The following is a 22,526-nucleotide window of genomic DNA, read 5'->3' as shown; positions in this document are numbered from 1 at the left end:
TAACTCCTTCACATTAAGGCAAATTAAACAAAAAAATCTCTGGTTACTTACATGCATACCATTTTTCCGTAAAAGATGAGTTAATGGGCCATATTCATTCCTACCTGGTTTAACATCATGGAAGTCTTTGGAGAAGTGGCAACACATTGGGGGAGGAGCATGTGGGTCACATGTCTCCCCTCCACCCTGGATTTGCTGCTTGGCTAGTCCTAAGCATGCTCAGTAACATTGCTGAAGCTGGCTGCCCTCACTCTGTCCCTCCTCCCCCCACTATAAGCAGGTATGAGTCATCTCTGCTTTAGAGATATACCTACAATGAATTTGGTACAGTCAGATTAATTGTTTAAGGGGATGCATTTTTTTAATCCATTCCAGGAAAGGGAATTTAAGACATTGAAGGAAGCTGAAGCTATATGCTACTTAAAAAAAATAATACTATGCACGCTAGACAAGATTCCTGAAGGAATCACTTACTGTGCTATTAATGTATGTAAAAAAAAAAGTGATGTGTGTGACTTTTCAATGTCTTTGTGGGTCAAACAAATGCAGACTTAAATCCATAGGCCACTAACTAGAGGTTTTCCTAACAATTCATCTGGGATTTCCATTGTCCCCAGTTCATGGCAAGAATGACAGCAAATGATACACTGTAGCTATTAAAGTTGTATTAAATAAAACTGCCAGTAGAGAGGAGGAAATTTCATTCTACTTAATTTAACGAAGAGAAGGTTAAGGGGTGACTTGATCATAGTCTATAAGTATTTACATGGGGAACAAACATTTGATAGCAGGCTCCTCATTTATCAGACAAATGTGTAAAAAGATCCAATAGTTGGAAGTTGAAGCAAGACAAATTCAGACTGGAAATAAGGCACATATTTTTTTAACAGTATGGCTAATTACCTTACAGAAGAATTTACAAAGTGTGTGTTGAATTCTTCATCACTGGCAATTTTTCAATCAAGATTGGATTTTTTTAAATGTTGTAGTTCAAAAGGAATTATTTTGGGAAAGTTCTTTGGCCTGTGTTGCATGGGAGATCAGCTTCGACTATCAAAATGGTCCCTTTTGGCCTTGGACTCTATTAATAGCTATGAATAATTAGCGTGGTTATATTTTTGATAGATTAGAGAAAGAGGTGATAGTGGGGCAAGATCTGGATATATGCAGACCTGGGTTTCACCAGAGGCTCCATTTCATCTCACAATGAAAGAAACTATATACCTAACATATACTGTGTTTTTTAAAATTAAAATGTCAGCATTAATTCAAGATTTCCAGTAGGCATTGTGACAGTCTGTAGCTGTATGTTAACCCTTTTTACAAGACTATGATAAATTTTGTACAATGTATGCCTTGAGAGTTATCATTTGAAAGCTCATAATTTGCTTATCATTATTGTTCTTGTAAAATATGCGTGGCAATATTGTATGTAAAGTTATAAAGTTCCAGTTTAAAACATGCTCCAAGTCTGGGGAAACAGCTTCAGACCAGTTCCACAGAGACAACAGGCTAGCCAACACCTCAGCTAGGTGTCAACATAATCAAATGGACCATCACCTGGTTAAGCAGCTATTCTTTGGCAGGAAAAAGGGTGTAAGCAAGAAATTTACACATTGGCAAAGAAACAGACTGGGTGTTGCCTGAACCCCAGCTGGAGATGATTTTCAAAGAAAAATAATGCTATAAGGAAGGGGAGCAAACTCCTCAGATTACCTCTCTCTCCTCACTGCATCAACACTTGAAAGACAAAGGAAACATCACTGAACTGGGGGAGGGGTTCTGGCTGAAAGGAATCCAGCCAGACTGCTGTAAGCATGTTGTGAGAAAAATCTTTTGCTTTAAATCCACTCAGCTTGTTAAGTTAGGTATTAGTTTGTGTTTTACCTTTTATTTCTTTGTAACCAATTCTCACTTTTATGTCTCATCACTTGTAATCACTTAAAATCTGTCTTTCTGTAGTTAATAAACTTGTTTTATCTAAACCAGTGTGTTTGGGAACTTCATTTGGGATAACAAGATTTGTGCACACCATTTTCTATAAATGAAATGACAGACTTTCTATGTGCTTGTATTGTCCAGGAGGGTACTGGGCCATACGAGATGCACATTTCTGGGGACAAGTCTGGAGTACAGAATTTGCTGGTGTCACTCTGTAATATAATTCATGTCTGGCTGGCTAGCTAGCTATAGCACTCATTCAGTATATCTGACAGTCATATATATGCTGGAAGCTGAGCGTGGGCAGACCAGGAGTGGTTGCTCTCACAGTGAAGCAGCGTAAAAGGCATCCCAGATTGGAGAATTGAGGGACACAGCTGTTCAACAGTCCAGACGGTACCCTGGGTAATGTCACAAGCACGTTTAAATAAACTGGTCATAATGCCCAATGCATTGTTATTGCATCAGGTTGATTTTTAAGCTTTCATCTGTCTGTCAAGTAAGGCTTTACACAGTAAATATAAAAATATTTGTACCAATGACACCATCCTTCTATATCCACATACTTATACTTGTTACAGAGTGGCAAAGAGGCTTATCCTCCTGCTGGTTTAAGTGAACAGGTGCAGCTCAGACATTTATAGATAAACTTTAACCTTAACTATAACTCAGTATGGCATAACATTTGCATGCTAAACTGTCCACCCTCAGTTCAGAGGCTATTTATATTCATCTACATGCACTATACTCATCACCACACTACTGCTGATGACCCTGCATAGCCTTCTGAGAAACAAAATGCTGTCTTTAATTCCCATTTGCCCCCTTCATTAATGACTGTTTGAGATTCTGGTTATTATGTGCACAGATTTTAGTTCTTCCTTTAATGGGAAATTTGAAAGAAACTTAATACTTTGAAAAATATCAGAATTGGGGTTCAAATTTTGATGTTTTCCATTTATCACACTCAGAATTTAATCGGGGCATTCTGTGCAACTGGAAGTTTTAATATAATCTATGTATCTGGAAACATCTTGAACATGGGAATAAAGCTTTTTCATGCTCTTTAAAAAAAAAAAACGCAACTGATGTTTCATAGAAAGTAATTTTGTTTAGATCCAAATCTTCTATATACCTGGTGGGGGTGTATGGATTTCTTCCTTAGAGATGTGTGAAAATGATAAATTGTTGTTGCTTATTCTGCACCTAAACTCCAAAATTTCTGTTTGATATAATCATAAGCAACTAGTTATTAGTACATCACAAAGACCGACTTCTGGGGAAAGAATCATGCAGATACCTAAATACTCAGACTATATTCACTGTTGCTAGACTATAAAAATTAGGAGGTAGGTGTGTTGTAATAACTGGGCCTACAAATTTACCCTAATTGTGAGCTCAGCTGTGAAAAGCAAATGAAAGTTTATAAAATGTCAAAATAACCTAAAACAATAAATTGATAGAGAAAGGTGAAAAGGGAAATGAAAGACTGAATTAGTACAAACAAAAAGGCCCACTGATATAATTCAAGGAAGGACTATGTTAAGCTATTATGCTGAGTAAACAAGAAAAGTACGGGACCAGAAATTAATGTGTGTCAGAAATTAGGGCTAATTGGTCAATAAAACAGCAGGGGGTGAGCTATTCTCCCTGACTCCTTTTTGTGGTTCTTAAAAAGAAAAGACTTTGGGGAGAAGTTAGCAGAAGCAGCAGCTGTCTGACAACTGTTGCAGTGAGCTTTATTATCATGGCTGCTACTCCCAAAATGGAGTCTACATGAAAGTTTCTTATGGGTACCCATGAATGAAGGAGAAAGTGGTCTTGGGTGGGTGGGGCTTTAGAGAGAAGAGTGTTTGAGGAATGGATGTTAACAGGACAACAGCATGCTAATGTATCTCAATGCAGAATAACAGCTCTAGATCTAGTAGAGACTATACGTTCATTGGAATGGGGATTTTCCTTTGTATTTAAGTACTGAATATTGAAAATACAGCACTTAGAGAATGATAAAAAAATAGTACTAATATTAAATGATGCATCTCTATTTAGTTTCTAATTACTAATGAAAAGTGGATTTTTTGTTGGTCAAGAGATGATCCTTCTAATACGTTGATATCCACACACATATATTACAAGTGTTTACTATATCCATCTATTTTTACATATTTAACTGTTAAAATAAAATTTAACCGTCTGCATTTATGAACTGAAACCTCCAAAAGAAATAAATTATGCCAAAAATGGTTGAAAGAGCAATAGTTGCTCAAAGGAAAAAATTAGAATTAAATCAACTACGCCTTTAAATATTCCATAATTAAAAACGCCTTTGAGTGTCTTTCCACAATAGTTTAACTTCAGTTGGTTAATACAGTACTTGAACTCTGAGCAATCTTGAATTCAAAGAAGCATGAGAAGAATTATTGGCATTTGGTTCTGGACATGCCTGTATTTTAATCTCTCTTAAAAGCTTTAGGGAAGCAAATATTTAAATCATGCAGGCCAGATTCTCATTGCATTCATTAGGTGACTATCAGAATTTTTTTTGTTTGATTTAGTACATTCAATTAGAAATTAAGGCCTCAACTTCGCAAACAAGTGAGGCACTTTACATCTGTGAGTAGTCTATCCGAGTTTATTCTGTTTGTAGGATTGGAGTCTAAATTTGGATCATGACACTACAAAAGGTTACGATGTCAAAATGGCTTTCATGCCAAAATAATCCTAAGTAGAGGATCACACAATTTGTTGCTTCTGTAGGCCAGGGCTCCTTTCATTCTTCCCCACTCCAAGCACCCTATGTGGCACCTTCTCATCCCCTTCTATCCCAGGGATTCCCTCCTTCTTCCCCACACCAACATCTACCATCCATCCCCTCCCTATGCCAGCATCTGTGTGAGCCCCCATTCCATTCTTCCTCCCATTATTTTTATTTGATTTCTGTCTGGAAGATACTTCATTCAGGGGGTCAATGTTTTAAAACTGTACTGGGAGGATGGGCAGAGCTGAGCTGCCATGATTGGTATGTCAGAAGATGTTAATGGGTGCCATCAACTGGTTCTTTAATCTAAAGACTATTGGAGCCCTAAGCTCTCCTAAGCAGATACCAAAGTGCCTGTGTCTCCCGCCCATTTCCTCTTTCAGTTTACCAATTTTTGCCAAAATCAATATGGTTCTCCCCATTGATGTCTAGAAAATTCCCAGAATTTTTAGAGACACAGAAATGCCACCAAGTTGAGCGTAAGGCCTAGCTTGACTCAGCGAAAATCTCGAAGCAACAAAATCATAAACGAAACCTAATGTGCAGTATCTAAAGTCAGCTCCATTTTTAAAATGAGATTTTGGCTCCTAGATGCCTACATCCCCTTTGAAAAGAAGAATTAGGCCCAGATTTGTAAAGGTATTTAAGTATTGCCGAGCTCAGCATTGCAATGCCTAACTGATTTAGGAGCCTAAGTATTTTCATTTTACCCTTTTTCTTACCTTCAATGAATATTTCTGCTGAAGTACTATCAGAGCCAACAGAATTTGATGCCAGGCAAGTGTAACGTCCGGTATCGTCCTCAAAGGCTTCTGCTATGACTAGTGAATGAAGGCCTCCACTTTCACAATGGATCTGAATATCAGGGGAATTCTGCAACTCTTTCCCTTCACAGAACCATCTGCAGTTCACACATGAACAGGGACAGAATACAAAGAGAAAACAAAGTGTCGATTTGCATCTACCGCTAACAAAATGCAATGAAAAATTGTTGCAAACTCTAAACAGCTATATACACATTAAGGAAAACATATTGCTTGTTTTTATATTTCATGGAACCTACAAAGAAATACAACTTTCTAATATAAGATGTATCTCAAGCTTGCTTAACAAACGTACATACTTACAAATTGCTATTAATAATTTCCTTAACTTCTCTTCGGGTACCATTAATACATTGTACATTTTAAAAAAGTAACCTGCATTAAGCACTTGGAAATTAAGTTACAATTTAATCTCTTGTTTTGAGAGTCAAAGGCAGTATGTGTAGGCAAGCAAACTCCTTTGTGTTCACTACAAATCCTCCATCTAGAATATGTGATTTTTGTTATCAAATTTGCAATCAAAATAGCAAAGCCATGTCTTATGCCTTCCATATCATTAATGTTTTTAAGGTTCCTACTAAAATATGACCATAGTGATTCCAATTCTGATACAAATGGTATAATTCACTCTTGACAGAGTTATTGCTTTCCTAAACACCCAGAAGCCTGATGTGGAGGGCTCCAAAATGATTTGTTTATCAATACCAGTACATACACACTCTCCCTCCCGACCTTCATCCTTATGAATAGATTTTTTTCATTATACAACTATGAAAATACATTGAAAGCCTGATTTACTTCAATTAAAAACAGAAAAATTTAAAGAATTTTCTACTTCAGACCAACAAAGGATTCAAAATCCCTTTGACAAGATTGTCCCCTTAGTTCTTAACCACTTCTTAGCATTTGTCTGCAATTCTAATCTTCCATTAATTGCTTCCATCTGAAACTTTTTGCTTTGTTGGCATCTTGTCCTGAAAACAAAAACAATAGAAGCCATATCTGTTGCTTTTCCTAAATTTAAAAAAAAAAGTGATGCAGTGTTAGGGTATCTTCCATTCCTATTTAAGAACAGTTTGTAATGCATCACACAGTGCTAGAGATGTCAAATAATAAAGGTCAATTAGGAGCCTTTACAAATGGACCGACCTGTTCCTATTTCATTCTAGCCAAATGGATAGAATAAAATTACTTTGGTTTCCTTTTCATCTATGATTAGCAAAACAGGAAGATACTTGGACAATTTGCCTCTAAAAATATTAAATCTGAATGACTACATTCATTTTTATTTTATACCCTAGAATAAAAATGATACCTTCCCCATTCAATATCTAATGGATTTACACATGAGGTAACTCCCATTAACACTAATGAGAACTGTGCACACAAGTCCCCTGTGCAGATGAAGAATAGACACAATATTCCTCAAGGCTAGGAAATGTTGATAATGGAACTAAAATCCTATACCATTCTGTTTTGTAATTGAAGACTAACAAGCTCCTTTTGTGTTTCCTATTGTGCCCAGAGCTCTACACATAGAGAGACTGTACAAGTTAGGCAAGAAACAAATAAACTTCCTTTTGTTTACTCAGTAGCCCCATTTGGCCTAGTTTTACAATTATCTGGTTTGGGGACAAATTTATCCACTCAGTTCACATGCCAATTCCTCCCCATCCCCTCCTTATTCTGCATGAGGAACTTCAACTACTATATCTGCCATTTAGACTGCCAGAGTCCTAGACTTTGATCACCTTTTCTATAGGCTACGAGTTTGATAATATAGAGGAAGGAAAGGCTGATCCAGAATTTCTAGACTGATAACTGTAGCCAAGATCCTATAAAATGGGGAATCGGAAACCTAACTAGCCATCCTATTCCTCTTTCCATTTCCTTTTCTTCTTTCTGGAAATATCTTTCAAGGCAAAGACTCCATTCATAGCCTAATTACTTTCTCAGATAGGGTCCAGTTTTAGTCTTGTGCAGGTTTAGAGTTCTAATAAGTCTCTATTGTTGCCCAAGTTCCTTTTACCCCAAATATTTATGGTACTATGATTTATATGGTCATAAAATTTCTGCTAATATAGTTGTATCAGGGAGATTTATCCGGTGAGGTTTAAACAAAGTTATTTTCTTAGGAGGGTCAGTTTTATTTTCTTCCCCTGATGCATGAGAGATTTATGTGGCTAGCAACTAGTGACCTCAATGGGAGTTATTGCAAGTAAATCTTTATGTATTCTGTGACTTCTAGTTGAGGTTGAAAGTCACCATCAATGACCTATCATTAGAAAAAAAGAACATGAATCCCAACCTTCCACATCAGACACTGCCTCATTTCTGTAGCTGAAGCCAAAGATCAAAACATAGTAGTAAGCAATTCAATACAAAGTTACCTCAATCATCTTTAATGTGATGCTTGATGAACAGGAAACGGGCCTGATTTTTTACTACACTCATCACTGTTATCAAGAACAATTCATTCCCCCATTTCTGATTGCAGTTGCAACCTAGTAATTGCTGTTTCATGAAATGCAGAGACAACGTTGGAGATGTTGGTTACATTAGCTACGTATGTTTATTTCATAACATTTTCAACTCAGTTTTCTTACAGGAAATTCAGGGTATTTATTGTGAATTCCTCAGGGGAGAGCTGAAAATTAAGTCTACTGAATGAATGCCTCACTGAAGTTTTTGTTTTTCTTGCAATGAACTTGGTAGGTGCCAGTTCAGTTCAGATGAAGTACCACTAATGTAATGGATCCATTAGCCACCCAGAAAGGTGTTTTTCAGCTTATAAAGCTGGATGAAGTGTTAAGACTTGCATGGACTTAAAGATAGAATTTATGTTTAAAGCAAACTAGCTTTTATACAGCATAGGATATTCCATGGAGCAGATTGACCATCAATAGATTACACCTTTACACTATGGGCTTTGCTATCCCTATTGCCGTTTAGCGTGGAAACAAGCTTGTGCTTGGGGCGGCACCTGGTAAGGGGTAGCCAATCTTGGGGTGGTGGGGGGCAGCGCGGCGCTCGGTGTGTGGGGCGGGGGATTTTGGTGGCATGGCGCTCGGCAGGGGTTCAGCAGCTCGGCAGGGTGTTTGGCAGCGCAGTGCTCCACGGGGAGGGGTTCGGCAGTGCTCCGCGCGCGGGGGGGGGGGGGGATGTTCAGCAGCGCGGCGCTCCGGGGGGGGGCAGGGGTGTTCAGCAGCACGGCACTCCGCAGGGGTTTCGGCGGCGCTCTGCAGGGTGTGTGTGTGGGGGGTGTTCGGCAGCGCGGCGCTCGGTGGGAGTTCAGTAGCTCAGCGGGGGTGTTCGGCGGCACTCGGCAGGGGTTTTTGGCAGCGCGGTGGGGGCTGTTCGGTGGCACGGTACTCGGCGCGGGGGTTTCAGGGGTGCAGCACTCGGTGGGGGGGGGGTTGGGGGGGGGGGGGGGGCGTTGGGGGGGGTGTTACAGCGGGGTGGCACTTTTTTTTGCTGCTTGGGGCAGCAAAAAAGTTAGAGCCGGCCCTGCGTGGAAAGGTTCAGAGGAGAGGAATTCACACTCAAATGGCCCTAAAGATTAAAGAGGAAAGGCAAAGGAGGTCTTCTAGCATTGTTTTCCCTTTCAGGTGCTACTGGCATTTTGGAATCATGACTGATCAGAGAACAGTCACGTGAAACTTATGTGAAAATTCCTCTGCAAGTTTTCACTAGCTAGATCAGCATTTCCTCCTTTACAGCTCATTGCATAGGCGACTGGTAACTGCTGATGGGGGAGGGCATAATGGTCCCCCCCCACAGTCACCGTCAACTTCCTGGTGACTGCCAAGGCACCCTCCAGCAACACCCTCTTGACCACGGCACCCCTCTGACCATGGCACACTGGTTGGTCGCTCACGTCGCCTATTCTTAAAGTTCACACTGTCATGATTGGCCTTCGGGAAAATGGCACCCTAGCACCCTGCCCCACTGCCTTCCTGACTCCCCAACCCCAATCACTCTTGGACCCCACTGCCTCCTCCAACTCCCCCCCATTGCCCCTGGCCCCCACTCCCCCTCCCGGCACCGCAACGCCTCCCCTGGCTCCCCCCCCCCCCAATTACTCCTGGCCCCTGCTGCCTCCTCCAGCTCCCACCCATCGCCCCTGGGCTCACTACCTCAGCTCCCGCTACCTCCCCCACTCAATGCCCCAACTGACTCCCTGAGCTCCAGGCAGGGGAGTCCAGACACATACTCGATCAGGTAACTGGCTGCCAGCCAGTGAGGAAGGGATGTGTCTCAGCAGGCCCCCCTGCTCCCCTCTGGCAGAGAGCGGTTTCAATTCCCTGCTCTGGGCACCAGCTAGTGGGGCTCAGCAGAGGCACTCACTGCTGGTGTCTTTAGTAGGTACGACCCTTCAGCTGCGCTCAGCCCACCCTGGCAGAAATCGTGCCCCCCCATGTGTCACCTATAGTCCATTCCTTGCTATTTATTCCCTTAGGGGGAGAAGGATTATGACCCAGGTGTGGATGTGGAAGGCGATAGCAATTTTGCTCCTGAGGAGGCATTCTACCAGAAAATTATGCCCTAAAAAGAGTAGCATGGAAGAATGGGCCCACAGTCCAGATGCTCTGAGAGAAGGAGGATTTCTCTGGATCTCAGGGTGAAACAAAATTTTGTACTTCATCTGTTCAAAGCACTGTGTGCAAACATTAATTAATTAGTTCTCACACCACCCCTCTATTATAGATATATATTATGTCACGTGTATACATTGGGTGGTGGAGGAGGGGAAGTACACAGGCAGAGGGGTGAAATGACTTGACTAAGATAACACAGCGAGTCTGTGGCAGTTCTGGGATCATATGTTCTAACGCCCACCTTATGCTCTTTTCTTTAGAGCAGTGGTTCTCAACCAGGGGTACTGAGGGGGTTTTCCGGGGGGTACATCAACTCATCTAGATATTTGCCTAGTTTTATAACAGACTACAGAAAAAGCACTAGCGAAGTCAGTACAAACTAAAATTTCATACAGACAATGACTTATTTATACTGCTCTATACACTACACACTGAAATGTAAGTACAATATTTATATTCCAATCAATTTATTTTATAATTATATGGTAAAATGAGAGAGTAAGCAATTTTTCAGTAAAAGTGTGCTGAGACACTTTTGTATTTTTGTCTGATTTCGTAAGCAAGTAGTTCTTAAGTGAGGTGAAACTTGGGGATACACAAGACAAAAATCAGACTCCTGGAAGGGGTACAGTAGTCCAGAAAGGTTGAGAACCACTGTTTTAGACCATGCATCTAAAGAGAATTGGCATGGTCTAAAGTAGTGGTTCTCAACCATTCCGGATTACCATATCCCTTTCAGGAGTCAGATTTTGACACACCTGTGCCTTAGTATCATTACTTCAGTCATTGCACCCACTGAATTTCAATGGCACTTTTGGTCCTAAATCACCTGGGCTCCATTGAAAGTTCCACCCTTAGGAGGCTAACCTCAGTCACTAGTTTAAGGATCTTGGCCAAAACTCCTTACTTCTTCTCCAAAACTGCTGTGTACAATTGTTGTGTGTTAGTGAACCATTTCTGTAGGTTATCCCAATGGTGACCACATTTCAGTAGTTTTTGTAATTGATCCCTGCATATAGTTTCTATTTCAGTTTGTTAACCTTACTAAATCACTTTTGGATCCTTTGCAGTAAACGGTATTGTATTAATGCATGACATTATATCCTAGTCAGGGCACGTAACAGCTCAGATAACTTTAAAAAAAGGGTGAGAAAGACTAGCACTAACATATTTCAAGTGACAGGGAAGTGAATTTTGACTGCTGTGCACTCTTCCATGCTCTCGTATAAGTAGTTTCACTCCTCTACCCCCACCCCCAAAGCTTTTTTACTGGCTATACTTAGCATCCTAATTTTTACTGTGATATGCTTACATGAAAGAAAAGAATGAGAGATGCCAGCTGTGAAACAGTTTGTATATCATGCATATCATGACACGAGTTAGTCATTCATACCATTTGTCTATCTCCTTCACTCCTCTTTCCCTCCTGCCCTGACAATCCTCCGTGTATGGAAATGCATGTGTGTCTGGGATTTTAATGACTCTGAACAAAATATTAACAGTTGAGCAGCACAGTGACTGACCAAATACCAGGGCCTTAAGAAAAACAGTTCAAGCTTTCCTCTAATGCATAATCCTGCTGTAACCTATGTTTAGTCAAAGTAACTGAGGAATAAGGAGGGTTTCCTTTCCACACACTCTTAAAAGTTAATTTAAAATGGCAGCTGAAGTGAAATTTAAAGACACAGCCTGAGGGAAGAATTATAATAGGGCACTCCGACCCCTACAAATGTGAAGTAATTTTATCCTTAGCGGTGTTAACTATGGCCAGCAAGAAATGCTAAAAGGAAACAATGTAGTATTGCTTTAGTGGTATAGTCAGTGTTTCCGTTATACTGTATAAACTCCTATTTTGTAATTTCCCTATAAAAATTAACCACTGTCTCACACTTCCAGCCCTCAAAACATCTCCATTTGCAAACTTTTTAGTTTACAATTTTAAAAAGAAATCAGTTTCACCACATCAAAATTAGAGTATATTGCTATAAAGAAATTGATTTGTTTCTAGTGTAAGCATAACTCAGTTTTACACAAAAAGTACTTTGTGAAGCAATTAGGACACGTTTTCATATGTAGTCCATATTCTTAGTGTTATATATTATAAAATTACTACAAATAATGACAGACTCTTGCTACCTATATTTTGATATCTTTTAAAAATCCATCAAGATTTTAACCTCTGAAAACAGTAGAAAAATGTGTAGCTTCTCTCTGAATGCCTAGCTTAGTGGGTCCAAAAATGAATTTACAGGGCTATTGTGGTCAAGCTAGTAAAAAAATGTACATAACATTGGATGATCTCTCTCATTTATTCTGGACTGATCTCTTTAGTAATCTAATTGTGATCTTAAAACTCTCACTGACCTGAGAGTGTCATATTCAGTGGAACAATTGCAGGATTAATCTCTCAGGGTATGTCTATACTGCAGTTAAACACCCACAGCTGGCCCACATCAGCTGACTCGGGCTCAGGCTATGGGGCTCTTTAATTGCAGTGTAGATGTTCAAGATCGGGTTGGACCTTGCAGCGGGCAGGGTTCCAGAGCCCAGGTTCCAGCATGACCCCAAATGTCTACACCGTGATTAAACAACCTTGCAGCCTGAACCCTGTGAGCTGGAGTCAGTAGACATGAGCCAGCATGGTTGTTTAATTGCAGTATAGACATACCTTAAAGAGGCAACAGTCTTTCCTCATGCAGCATGTGAAGACCAAAAAACCGCTCTGGATTTGCTGCATTTTCACTGTGTTGTGGAAGGAGAGAGGTATAACATTTGTTCAAGAGAATTCTGCTCCCTGGAAGCAACATAGAAGCAGAGAGCGGGAGGAAAGGTAAGAGATGGGGCCAGTTGATTTAGAAAGAATGCAGTGCGCCATGGCCTCTACTGCTGAGAGTAGGCTGCAGGAATTCCACAGACTGTCTTCACTAATCTACTCTAATTTAGAGGGGAAAATGTGTTCCCTCCAACTGTCACATAGTTCCTCACAATCTTTTTGTGAGAGCTGTGTTTATGAACAAGGATTTGGCTGTAAGTAATTATTAGGAATTTGCACTACAGACTAACTACCGTTTATATTCGTTCATAAGCCGAATATTTTTGGTAAAAAAAGTGACGCATCAAAGAGCGGGGGTCGGCTTATAAACGGGTCTACACCAAAATTTGATGATTTTAAAATCTATGGAATCATTGAATTGAATATCTAATACAGGGATCGGCAACCTTTGGCACACAGCCCGCCAGGGTAAGCACTCTGGCGGGCCAGGCCGGTTCGTTTACCTGCCACTTCCGCAGGTTCGGCCGATCGCAGCTCCCACTGGCCGCTGTTCACCGCTCCAGGCCAATGGGGGTGGCAGGAAGTGGCGGCTTACCCTGGCGAGCCACGTGCCAAAGGTTGCTGATCCCTGATCTAATACATTGTAGTTTTGTTTACTTGGAGCATCTAGTACTCCTGTTCTTTTTGCAGACATGGAGCCCTTCAGCTCCCTGTGGCCGCAGTTCGCCGGCACGTCCTGCAGCTCCCATTGGCTGGGAACAGAGAACTGTGGTGAGCTGAGGGGCTCCATGCCTGCAAAAAGAACAGGAGTACTAGATGCTCCAAGTAAACAAAACGTCCCGATCTGCCAACGGCCTACCCTGACAGGCCGGGAGCCAAAGTTTTCCAACCCCTGAAATATGAAATAGGGTCGGCTTATGAAAGGGTCATACAGTTTTTGCTATTTTTAATCTATCCATTTTGGGGGGTTGGCTTATAAATGAGCAGGCTAATGAACCAGTATATACGGGTATTCCATTGAAGTTGATACACACACTGAAAAGATGTAATAACCTAAGGAAAAGAACTGCTAAGTTAGTTTTAAGTATTGACAAATCCAGACAAGGCATTTGAAGTTGTAGCTGAGACTGTTCTTAGCTCATTTCATTGCGTCTGGGTATTGCAGCGGTTTCGCAGCCTTGTATAGTACTATATGCTAAATGCACTATAATAATTAGATACCATAGAAGACCAGTTTTACCAACCCTGAACATTCAAAAATCATGAGTCCACCCTAAAAGATCATGGGATTGGCTTAAAGCACCCAAGAATTAAGATATTAAAACTGGGGGCCTTATTTGCCTCTAGTTTGAGTCTTTCAGGATTCGTATTTCTAGACTTTTCTCTGTTATCTTGACACATACAAGTTTCCTTTAAAAAAAAAAAGAAACATCAGAGATTATCATAACATGACTGCAGGAGTTGGGACTAGCAGAAAAACACCAAAACATGACAAGAGCGGTGATAAAATCATAGATTGTCAAAATTTTACCTTCAGCTTACTGGTTTTTGTCAGTTTGTATTCAAACCTAGTATTAGACATATTGTGCCATCAGGTTAAAATTGGCAAAAAATGTTTTTTCTAAAAACTGTTTTATTTATATCTTAGATTAGGAGAGCTTTTTAACCTTATTTACTTATCTTTGTTTACCATTTACACTTTGCTCATCTTGGATCATGAAATTCTGTTGGCTTCAACTGAGTTACCAATGATTTAAACCTCTGTAATGCATCAGAATGCATGTCACAAAATGATAGCCCTGAATTTCAAATTCACTACTGCCCTCCAAACTCATTCATAGGCCCACTTCATCTTACTTGAAGATCTTCTAAACTGTTTCAACTTTTAGTTATAATTATAAAATATTATTCTGAGAGACATGGGCCTGAATCAAAGCACTTAAACATATGACTGATCCAAACCTTTTCAGCAAAAATATTTGGAACTATGCCTTACACTCTGAGATTTACCCCATTAAGTTAAGTTAGAGACACAGCAACAGATTTGGCCCAGAACATCATCATTCTTTAAAAAAAAAAAAAAAAAAATTAATGAAACTTTAAAAATAATGCAATGGATAAACTTTTGTTTGGATTTAAGTGTTTCTCTAGGTGGTTTACAACTTAACCTTGCATCTTTGTGGTGGTGGATGAGAACTGTGAGGGTGTGTAAATGTAATTAAAAACAAAAGTGGAACTAACGAGTATCTTTTTGCACTGGTTTTATAACAGAGCAAAGTTTGACTCTGTATATTTATGGAAACCTACCATATAGATAAGAGCCAATAATAAAAGAGTCTGATAAGATGAGACCATTCTAGTTCAGTAAAATTTCATATGTAAACAGGCATTCCAAGACACAATGAATCATATTCCAGATGGTTTCTGTATTAGTCCACATGCATATAAAGTAAAAATCTAGGAGAAATGTGTGAACTCACTGATTGATGGGGTATCTGTAAATGCAGTTTTCCCACCATGGCTCAAATTAATTGAAGGGAGAATGAGGAAATGGGTTTTGCTTTTCAAACTGTAACAAGTTAATTTATTTTCAGTATTAGCATATGGAAATGCAATTAACACTAGATCAGAGAGATTATTTTCCATTTAGAAAAATGGCCCTTAGTAAATACAGAATTTTTGGGATGCATAGTCAAGGTTATCTAGAAATATTACTGTCATGCAGGTACTCATGTCTTGGTTGCAAGAGCTCAAGGTAATGTCCCCTGCTGATCAGTCCTCGCTGGTGGCTATTAATATTTTCAGGTGACCTTGACTGTATATTTTTCTAGACCTTTATAATTATTAAAATATGTATTACTTATTTGAAGAGTTTAACAGGAGGACAATTATGCTTTAAAAGTGAAAAATCTGCCAATTTTCTCTTTGGTGAATCTGGTTTCAGGTCTCATGGGTGCATTTATAACATGAAAAGATTAGAGATAACAAAGAAATGACTCACTGTGAAAGCTGATTTTTCCACAGCACAGTGGCAAATGATATAGGTATTATACTTTAAGTAATCCAGTTTTAACAGTCATCCTGCAGAACAGGAGGCAACTGTGCAGCTGTTATTAATTCAGTAAGGCCTGGTCTACACTAGGCGTTTATGTCGAAGTTAGCGCCATTACATCGAATTAACCCTGCACCCGTCCACACTGCGATGCTATTTAGTTCGACATAGAGGTCTCTTTAATTCGACTTCTGTACTCCTCCCCGACGAGGGGAGTAGTGCTAAATTCGACATGGCCATGTCGAATTAGGCTAGGTGTGGATGGAAATCGACGCTAATAGCTCCGGGAGCTATCCCACAGTGCACCACTCTGTTGACGCTCTGGACAGCAGTACGAGCTCGGATGCTCTGACCAGCCACACAGGAAAAGCCCCGGGAAAATTTGAATTTGAATTCCTTTTCCTGTCTGGCCAGTTTGAATCTCATTTCCTGTCTGGACATCGTGGCGATCACAGCAGCACTGGCAACGATGCAGAGCTCTCCAGCAGTGATGGCCGTGCAGTCTGTGAATAGAAAGAGGGCCCCAGCATGGACTGATCGGGAAGTATTGGATCTCATCGCTGTGTGGGGCGATGAGTCCGTGCTTTCTGAGCTGCGCTCCAAGAAACGGAATGCAAAGATCTATGAGAAGATCTCTAAAGACATGGCAGAGAGAGGATACAGCCGGGATGTAACGCAGTGCCGCGTGAAAATCAAGGAGCTGAGACAAGGCTACCAGAAGACCAAAGAGGCAAACGGACGCTCCGGATCCCATCCCCAGACATCCCGTTTCTATGAGGCACTGCATTCCATCCTCGGTGCGGCCGCCACCACTACCCCACCACTGACCGTGGACTCTGAGGATGGGATATTGTCCACGGCCGGTTCCTCGCACATGTTAGCGGACGGGGAAGATGAGGAAGGAGATAAGGAGGACGAGGCAGTCGGCAGCGCTCACAACGCTGATTTCCCCGACAGCCAGGATCTCTTCATCACCCTTACAGAGATCCCCTACCAACCCTCCCCAGCCGTTACCCCGGACACAGAATCTGGTGAAGGATCATCCAGTAAGTGTTGTAAACATCTAAACATTTATTTTTAACAGAACAGGAATATTAACAATTAAAAGAATGGGTTGTTCATGATTAGTTTGCCCTAGGCACTTAACGGTTCAGTCATGGGCAGTGCAAGTTTTGAAAAAAAATCTAGCAATGTCCGGTTTTCCGTGATTGTCCTGCCCAAGCCGCTCTACTGTTTAGTCCCTGCTACTGCAGCTAGAGTAAGATGCGGTCTATATGTGCAGGGATAGAGCAGTAATCCTCCCGGGACATCTCGATGAAGCTCTCCTGGAGGTAATTGGAAAGCCGTTGCATGAGGTTCCTGGGGAGAGCGGCCTTATTGGGTCCTCCGAAGTACGACACGTTGCCGCGCCACGAGACTAGCAAGTACTCGGGAATCATTGCTCTGCACAGCAGGGCGGCATACGGCCCTGGTCTTTGGAGGCTTTCCCGGAGCATTCTCTCTCTCTCGCTGTCAGAGATCCTCATCAGGGTGATGTCGCCCATGGTGACCTGCTTTGAATTAGGTAGGGGAATGTTAGTGTTGGGACTGCTTGCTCGTTCCTTTACAGAACTGTAACCGCTGGTTTGCAGCCACGCGGTGGAGGCGGGAGAGGGGCTGCCGAAAGGGATCGTTCCTGGGGACAGCCGCGAGGGGGTGGGACAGGGGCAGAGTTCCTGCTTGCCGGATTGCTGGCAGCAGGTACTGACATTGCTTTAAATGTGAAATGAGGCCAGTGGTAATATAAAAGTTTTAAACTGCCACAAGTCTACGGCTTACCATGTCTGCCTGCAACAGAAATTCCGTTGTGCTGCCCCGCTTCTCAAATGTGCTGTGGAAGACCCCAGGCACTGAATGCGAAGGCCGAGAATTCGACCTTGTGCTGAGTGCGCATGTGATAGGTGCTGTGCATGGTCTTGTTCACAGAGAAAGACTATGTTCTTTGTTCACAACTACATTTATCTTTCTGAGGAATTCACTCCCTTTTTCCCATTCCCACAGCCACATCTGCGACTGTCTCACAACCTAGCCTGGCATCACACTCCCAGAGGCTAGCGAAGATTAGGCATAGGAAGAAGAGGACACGGGAGGACATGTTCTCTGAACTTATGGCCTGTTCCCAAGCCCAGGCAGCACAGCAGACCCAGTGGCGGGAGAAATTGACCCAAATGCAGCAAGCAAACATGGATCGGGAGGAGAGGTGGCGGCAGGAAGACCAGCAGGCGACTCAAACGCTGCTTGGACTACTGAGGGAGCAAACAGACACGCTCCGGCGCCTTGTGGATGTTCTGCAGGAACGGAGGCAGGAGGACAGAGCCCCGCTGCAGTCCATCTCTAACCGCCCTCCCCCGCCACCAAGTCCCATACCCACCTCACCCAAAGTGCAAAGAAGGAGAGGCGGCAGAGTCCCTGCTAACTCTCACTCCACCCCTGCAGAGAGCTCTAGTAGCAGAAGGCTCTCATTCCCCAAAACTTGAAAAGTTCTTTCCTTCCCGCCTGACACAAGCCCCCGTCCAAGTTTCACCTCCCAGTTCCATGTGTAGTTGATAATAAAAAATACGTTCATGTTAACTACTGTTTCAATCATGTTCTTTTGGAGGAGGAGGGGAAAGGGGGTTGGTAATTGGACAGGACAGTCACCTTTGGCAGGGTACATAGGCGGGGGCAGGCACAGCAGCAGGGCACATACACAGTGCAGTGATGCAGTGACTAGTTACCCTGGTTAGTCTGGGAGGTTGTTTTCATGTTATGTGGTGGGGGGTGGGTTGCTCTGTGACTTTGTGGCGGGGGAGGGCAGTTACAGATCTTAAGCGGCAGTCCTTATGCAGGATCACAGAGCCATGCAGCAGGGGATCTGTAATCGTCCTCCCCCTGCCACAAAGTCACATAGCCCCCCCATACACACAGTCCCGATCAGGAGGGGTGACAGGCTCCGTTGAAACAACCATCCCACCGCAGCGGAGCCCGTCAATCCTTGAGTTTAGAAGCTTCATTCGCGTCACTACACTACACCCGCTCCGCACCACAGTCTGCGTCCCAGTTTTAAAAAATTCCCGCGAAAACAGTATTAAAAAAAACGGTGTGCATTAACAAAGTAGAACTATTTTTATTTCGAAACGTGTGTTGGAAGGGGGTGAAGGGGGTATGTAACTGGGTAGGATAGTCAACATTAACTGGGTAAAGAAAGGGGGGCAGGTTCAGCTTCTCTGTACACAAACTTAAAAGTCACAGGTTACCCTGCTCACTCAGGAACTTTGCTTTCAAAGCCTCCCGGATGCACAGCGCTTCCCGCAGGTCTCTTCTAATCGCCCGGCTGTCTGGCTGAGCGTAATCAGCAGCCAGGCTATTTTCATCAACCTCCCACCCCGCCATAAAGGTCTCCCCCTTGCTCTCACAGAGATTGTGGAGCACACAGCAAGCTGCTATAACAATGGGGATATTGGTTTCGCTGAGATCACAGCGAGTCATCAAGCTTCTCCATCTCCCCTTGAGACGGCCAAAAGCACACTCCACCACCATTCTGCACTTGCTCAGCCGGTAGTTGAAGAGTTCTTTTTCAGTGTCCAGGGCGCCAGTATAGGGCTTCATGAGCCAGGGCATTAGCGGGTAGGCTGGGTCCCCGAGGATGACTATAGGCATCTCCACATCCCCAACAGTTATTTTGTGGTCCGGGAAGTAAATACCTTGTTGCAGCCGTCTAAACAGACCAGAGTTCCTGAAAACACGAGCGTCATGAACCTTGCCCGGCCATCCCACGTAGATGTTGGTAAAACGTCCCCTGTGGTCCACCAGTGCTTGCAGCACCATGGAAAAATAGCCCTTTCGGTTAATGTACTGGGTGGCTTGGTGGTCCGGTGCCAGAATAGGGATGTGAGTTCCATCTATGGCCCCACCGCAGTTTGGGAATCCCATCGCTGCGAAGCCATCTATGATCGCCTCCACGTTTCCCAGGGTCACTACCTTTGGCAGCAGTACATCAACGATTGCCTTGGCTACTTGCATCACAACAACCCCCACGGTAGATTTGCCCACCCCGAACTGGTTCGCGACTGACCGGTAGCTGTCTGGCGTTGCAAGCTTCCAGAGGGCTATGGCCACTCGCTTCTGTACACTCAGTGCAGCTCGCAACCGGGTGTCATTGCGCTTCAGGGCAGGGGACAGCAACTCACAAAGTTCCAGGAAAGTTCCCTTCCGCATGCGAAAGTTTCGCAGCCACTGGGATTCATCCCAGACCTGCAGCACTATGCGGTCCCACCACTCAGTGCTTGTTTCCCGTGCCCAGAATCGCCGTTCCACGGCATCAACATGACCCATTGCCATCGTGATGTCCTCGGCGCTGGGTCCCCTGCTTTCTGAGAGGTCTGTGCTACTCTCAGACTTCAGGACATCACCGCGGTGCCGTAGCCTCCTCGCCTGACTTTTCTGCATCTGCCTCAGGGAAAGGTGTATGATAAGCTGCGAGGCGTTGAGAGCGGCCACAACTGCAGCGATGGTCGCAGCGTGCTCCATGCTCGCAGTGCTGTGGCATCCGCGCTGTCAATGACTGGAAAAGTGCGCGAACTGATTTCCCGCCGGCGCTTTCAGGGAGGGAGGGCGGGAGTGATGGACGGATGACGACAGTTACCCAAAAGCACCCTCGACACATTTTGTTACCCAGAAGGCATTGCCGGCTACACCCAGAATTCCAATGGGCAGAGGGGACTGCGGGAACTGTGGGATAGCTGACCACAGTGCACTGCTTCGAATGTCGACGCTTTCACCGTTAGTGTGGACTCACAAAGTCGAATTACTGTCCTTAGTGTGGACACAGACGTTCGACTTTGCAATATCGATTCCAAAAATTCGATGCAAGTAAATTCGAACTACTCTCGTAGTGTAGACAAGGCCTAAGAATAGGAAGCAGATCAGGCTCTTTTCTATGCCAGTAAGAAAAGGATGGTCTCCTCACATTGAGAAAAAAAAAAAAGAGTGGAAGATTCTCTCCTTCAGTCCAGTCCTCTGCTTAGAAGACTATTCTGTTTTGAAAGATGAACGATTGGCCTAAGAGTGGACTATGCAGCAGCTTTATCTCAGATCAGATCACTTACAGCATAAACCCCTTTCAAGCAGGGGAGAAGGGAGTGCTGGATGGCACAGTGGATAACAAGCCTTTCACCTCTCGAGACCGAAGTTTAAATCCTACCTTAGGTCACAAGATAACTGTCTGTTCTTGCTCTTATTTATCCACATCACAAAACCACTACACAGTTTACTAAAAATGACCCCAATCGGCATGGTCTGTTGAAGTACTGAAAAGTTATAGATGTGGATTAAACTAAACATACATTTGGAAGAGCTGCATGTGAAACCTTGTGCAGTGTTTTCTGCTCTATATTTGGCTCAAGTCAGTAGTCTAAATCCTTCACTTCTATAAGCAGTAACATAATTCACAAGTCGGGCTGAGTAAATACTTTAAATAAGTAATATTTGCGAATATTAATTCAAATTAAAACAGAACGTGTGTTGTCTGTATTTGTGACCTCTTATTTACATAAAATTGTGTGTGAAGTTTTGTTCACAAGAATGTACTTGGAAAGAGAAAGTGTCAAATTCTCATGCAAATATGTATTCATACATTAATATGTATTTACAAGAGAAGTGTTTGTGTGGTTATCTTCAGAGCTCTTTGTGGGTTTGGTCAATGATCAGAGCAGGGAACAGAAACACTACCAGATGCTGTAGGGTATGTCTGCACAGCAGCTAGGAGTGAAACTTGCATTAGCAGGGCTTGAACTATCATGCTAGCATGGATGTTGCAGTCCACAGAGACTTGTGCTAGCCACCTGAACTCAGACCCAGGGGTTGAGTGGGCTGTTAAGCCCACTCAACAGTACTGATAATAATAATATTCAACATTCAATAATATTCAATATTGATAATACGGGGGGAGGGATAGCTCAGTGGCTTGAGCATTGGCCTGCTAAACCCAGGGTTGTGAGTTCAATCCTTGAGGGGGCCACTTAAGGATCTGGGGCAAAATCAGTACTTGGTCCTGCTAGTGAAGGTAGGGGGCTGGACTCAATGACCTTTCAAGGTCCCTTCCAGTTCTAGGAGATAGGATATCTCCATTTATTTATTTTATTTATAATAATATTCAAGCTGCTACCTGAACCACAATATCAACACAGCTATTTTTAGCATACTATCTTGAGTCCTGCTAGCACAAGTCCGTCTACCCATGCTCGGAGACTCACTCCCAGCTGCAGTGTAGACAGACCCTTAATTATCCTGTAAGGGGAACTCAACTGTTGAGCACCTCTGAATGTCTGGGTGTGATAACAGTCAATTTCTCTCCTCTGCTGCCTCCTGCAGGCTGCCAGCTGATTCTGATGCATCTTCAGTGGCTTGGCCCTTCAGCCAAGTCACAAAGCCCTTTTTTAGTATTAGAGTCCAGCAAATAAACAGTCACTATCCTCACTAGGGTCTTGAGCCCTGGCTCTGAGCTCTTTAAACTGAGTCCTTTTTTGGGCTCCCAATTAAAGTCTGTCCCCTTTTGGAGTTC

General features: G+C 42.8%; 1 protein-coding gene across 5 annotated transcripts in view; it reads right to left on the bottom strand.

Annotated features, from left to right (window-relative positions):
• PALLD (palladin, cytoskeletal associated protein) overlaps positions 1-22,526 on the bottom strand; it is a 338,505-nt gene that overhangs the window by 212,941 nt on the left and 103,038 nt on the right. For all 5 annotated transcript variants that reach the window (XM_034770761.1, XM_034770764.1, XM_034770760.1 and 2 more), the window contains exon 3: positions 5,422-5,600. In XM_034770761.1, the coding sequence (XP_034626652.1) occupies positions 5,422-5,600 (179 nt within the window). The remainder of the gene's footprint in view (positions 1-5,421; positions 5,601-22,526) is intronic.

This window comes from Trachemys scripta, chromosome 5 (assembly GCF_013100865.1).
Source record: "Trachemys scripta elegans isolate TJP31775 chromosome 5, CAS_Tse_1.0, whole genome shotgun sequence".
In the NCBI taxonomy this organism is placed as follows: Eukaryota; Metazoa; Chordata; order Testudines; family Emydidae; genus Trachemys; species Trachemys scripta.
The sequence above is the reverse complement of the archived record's forward strand: the minus strand, read 5'-3'. Positions and strand labels throughout refer to the sequence as shown.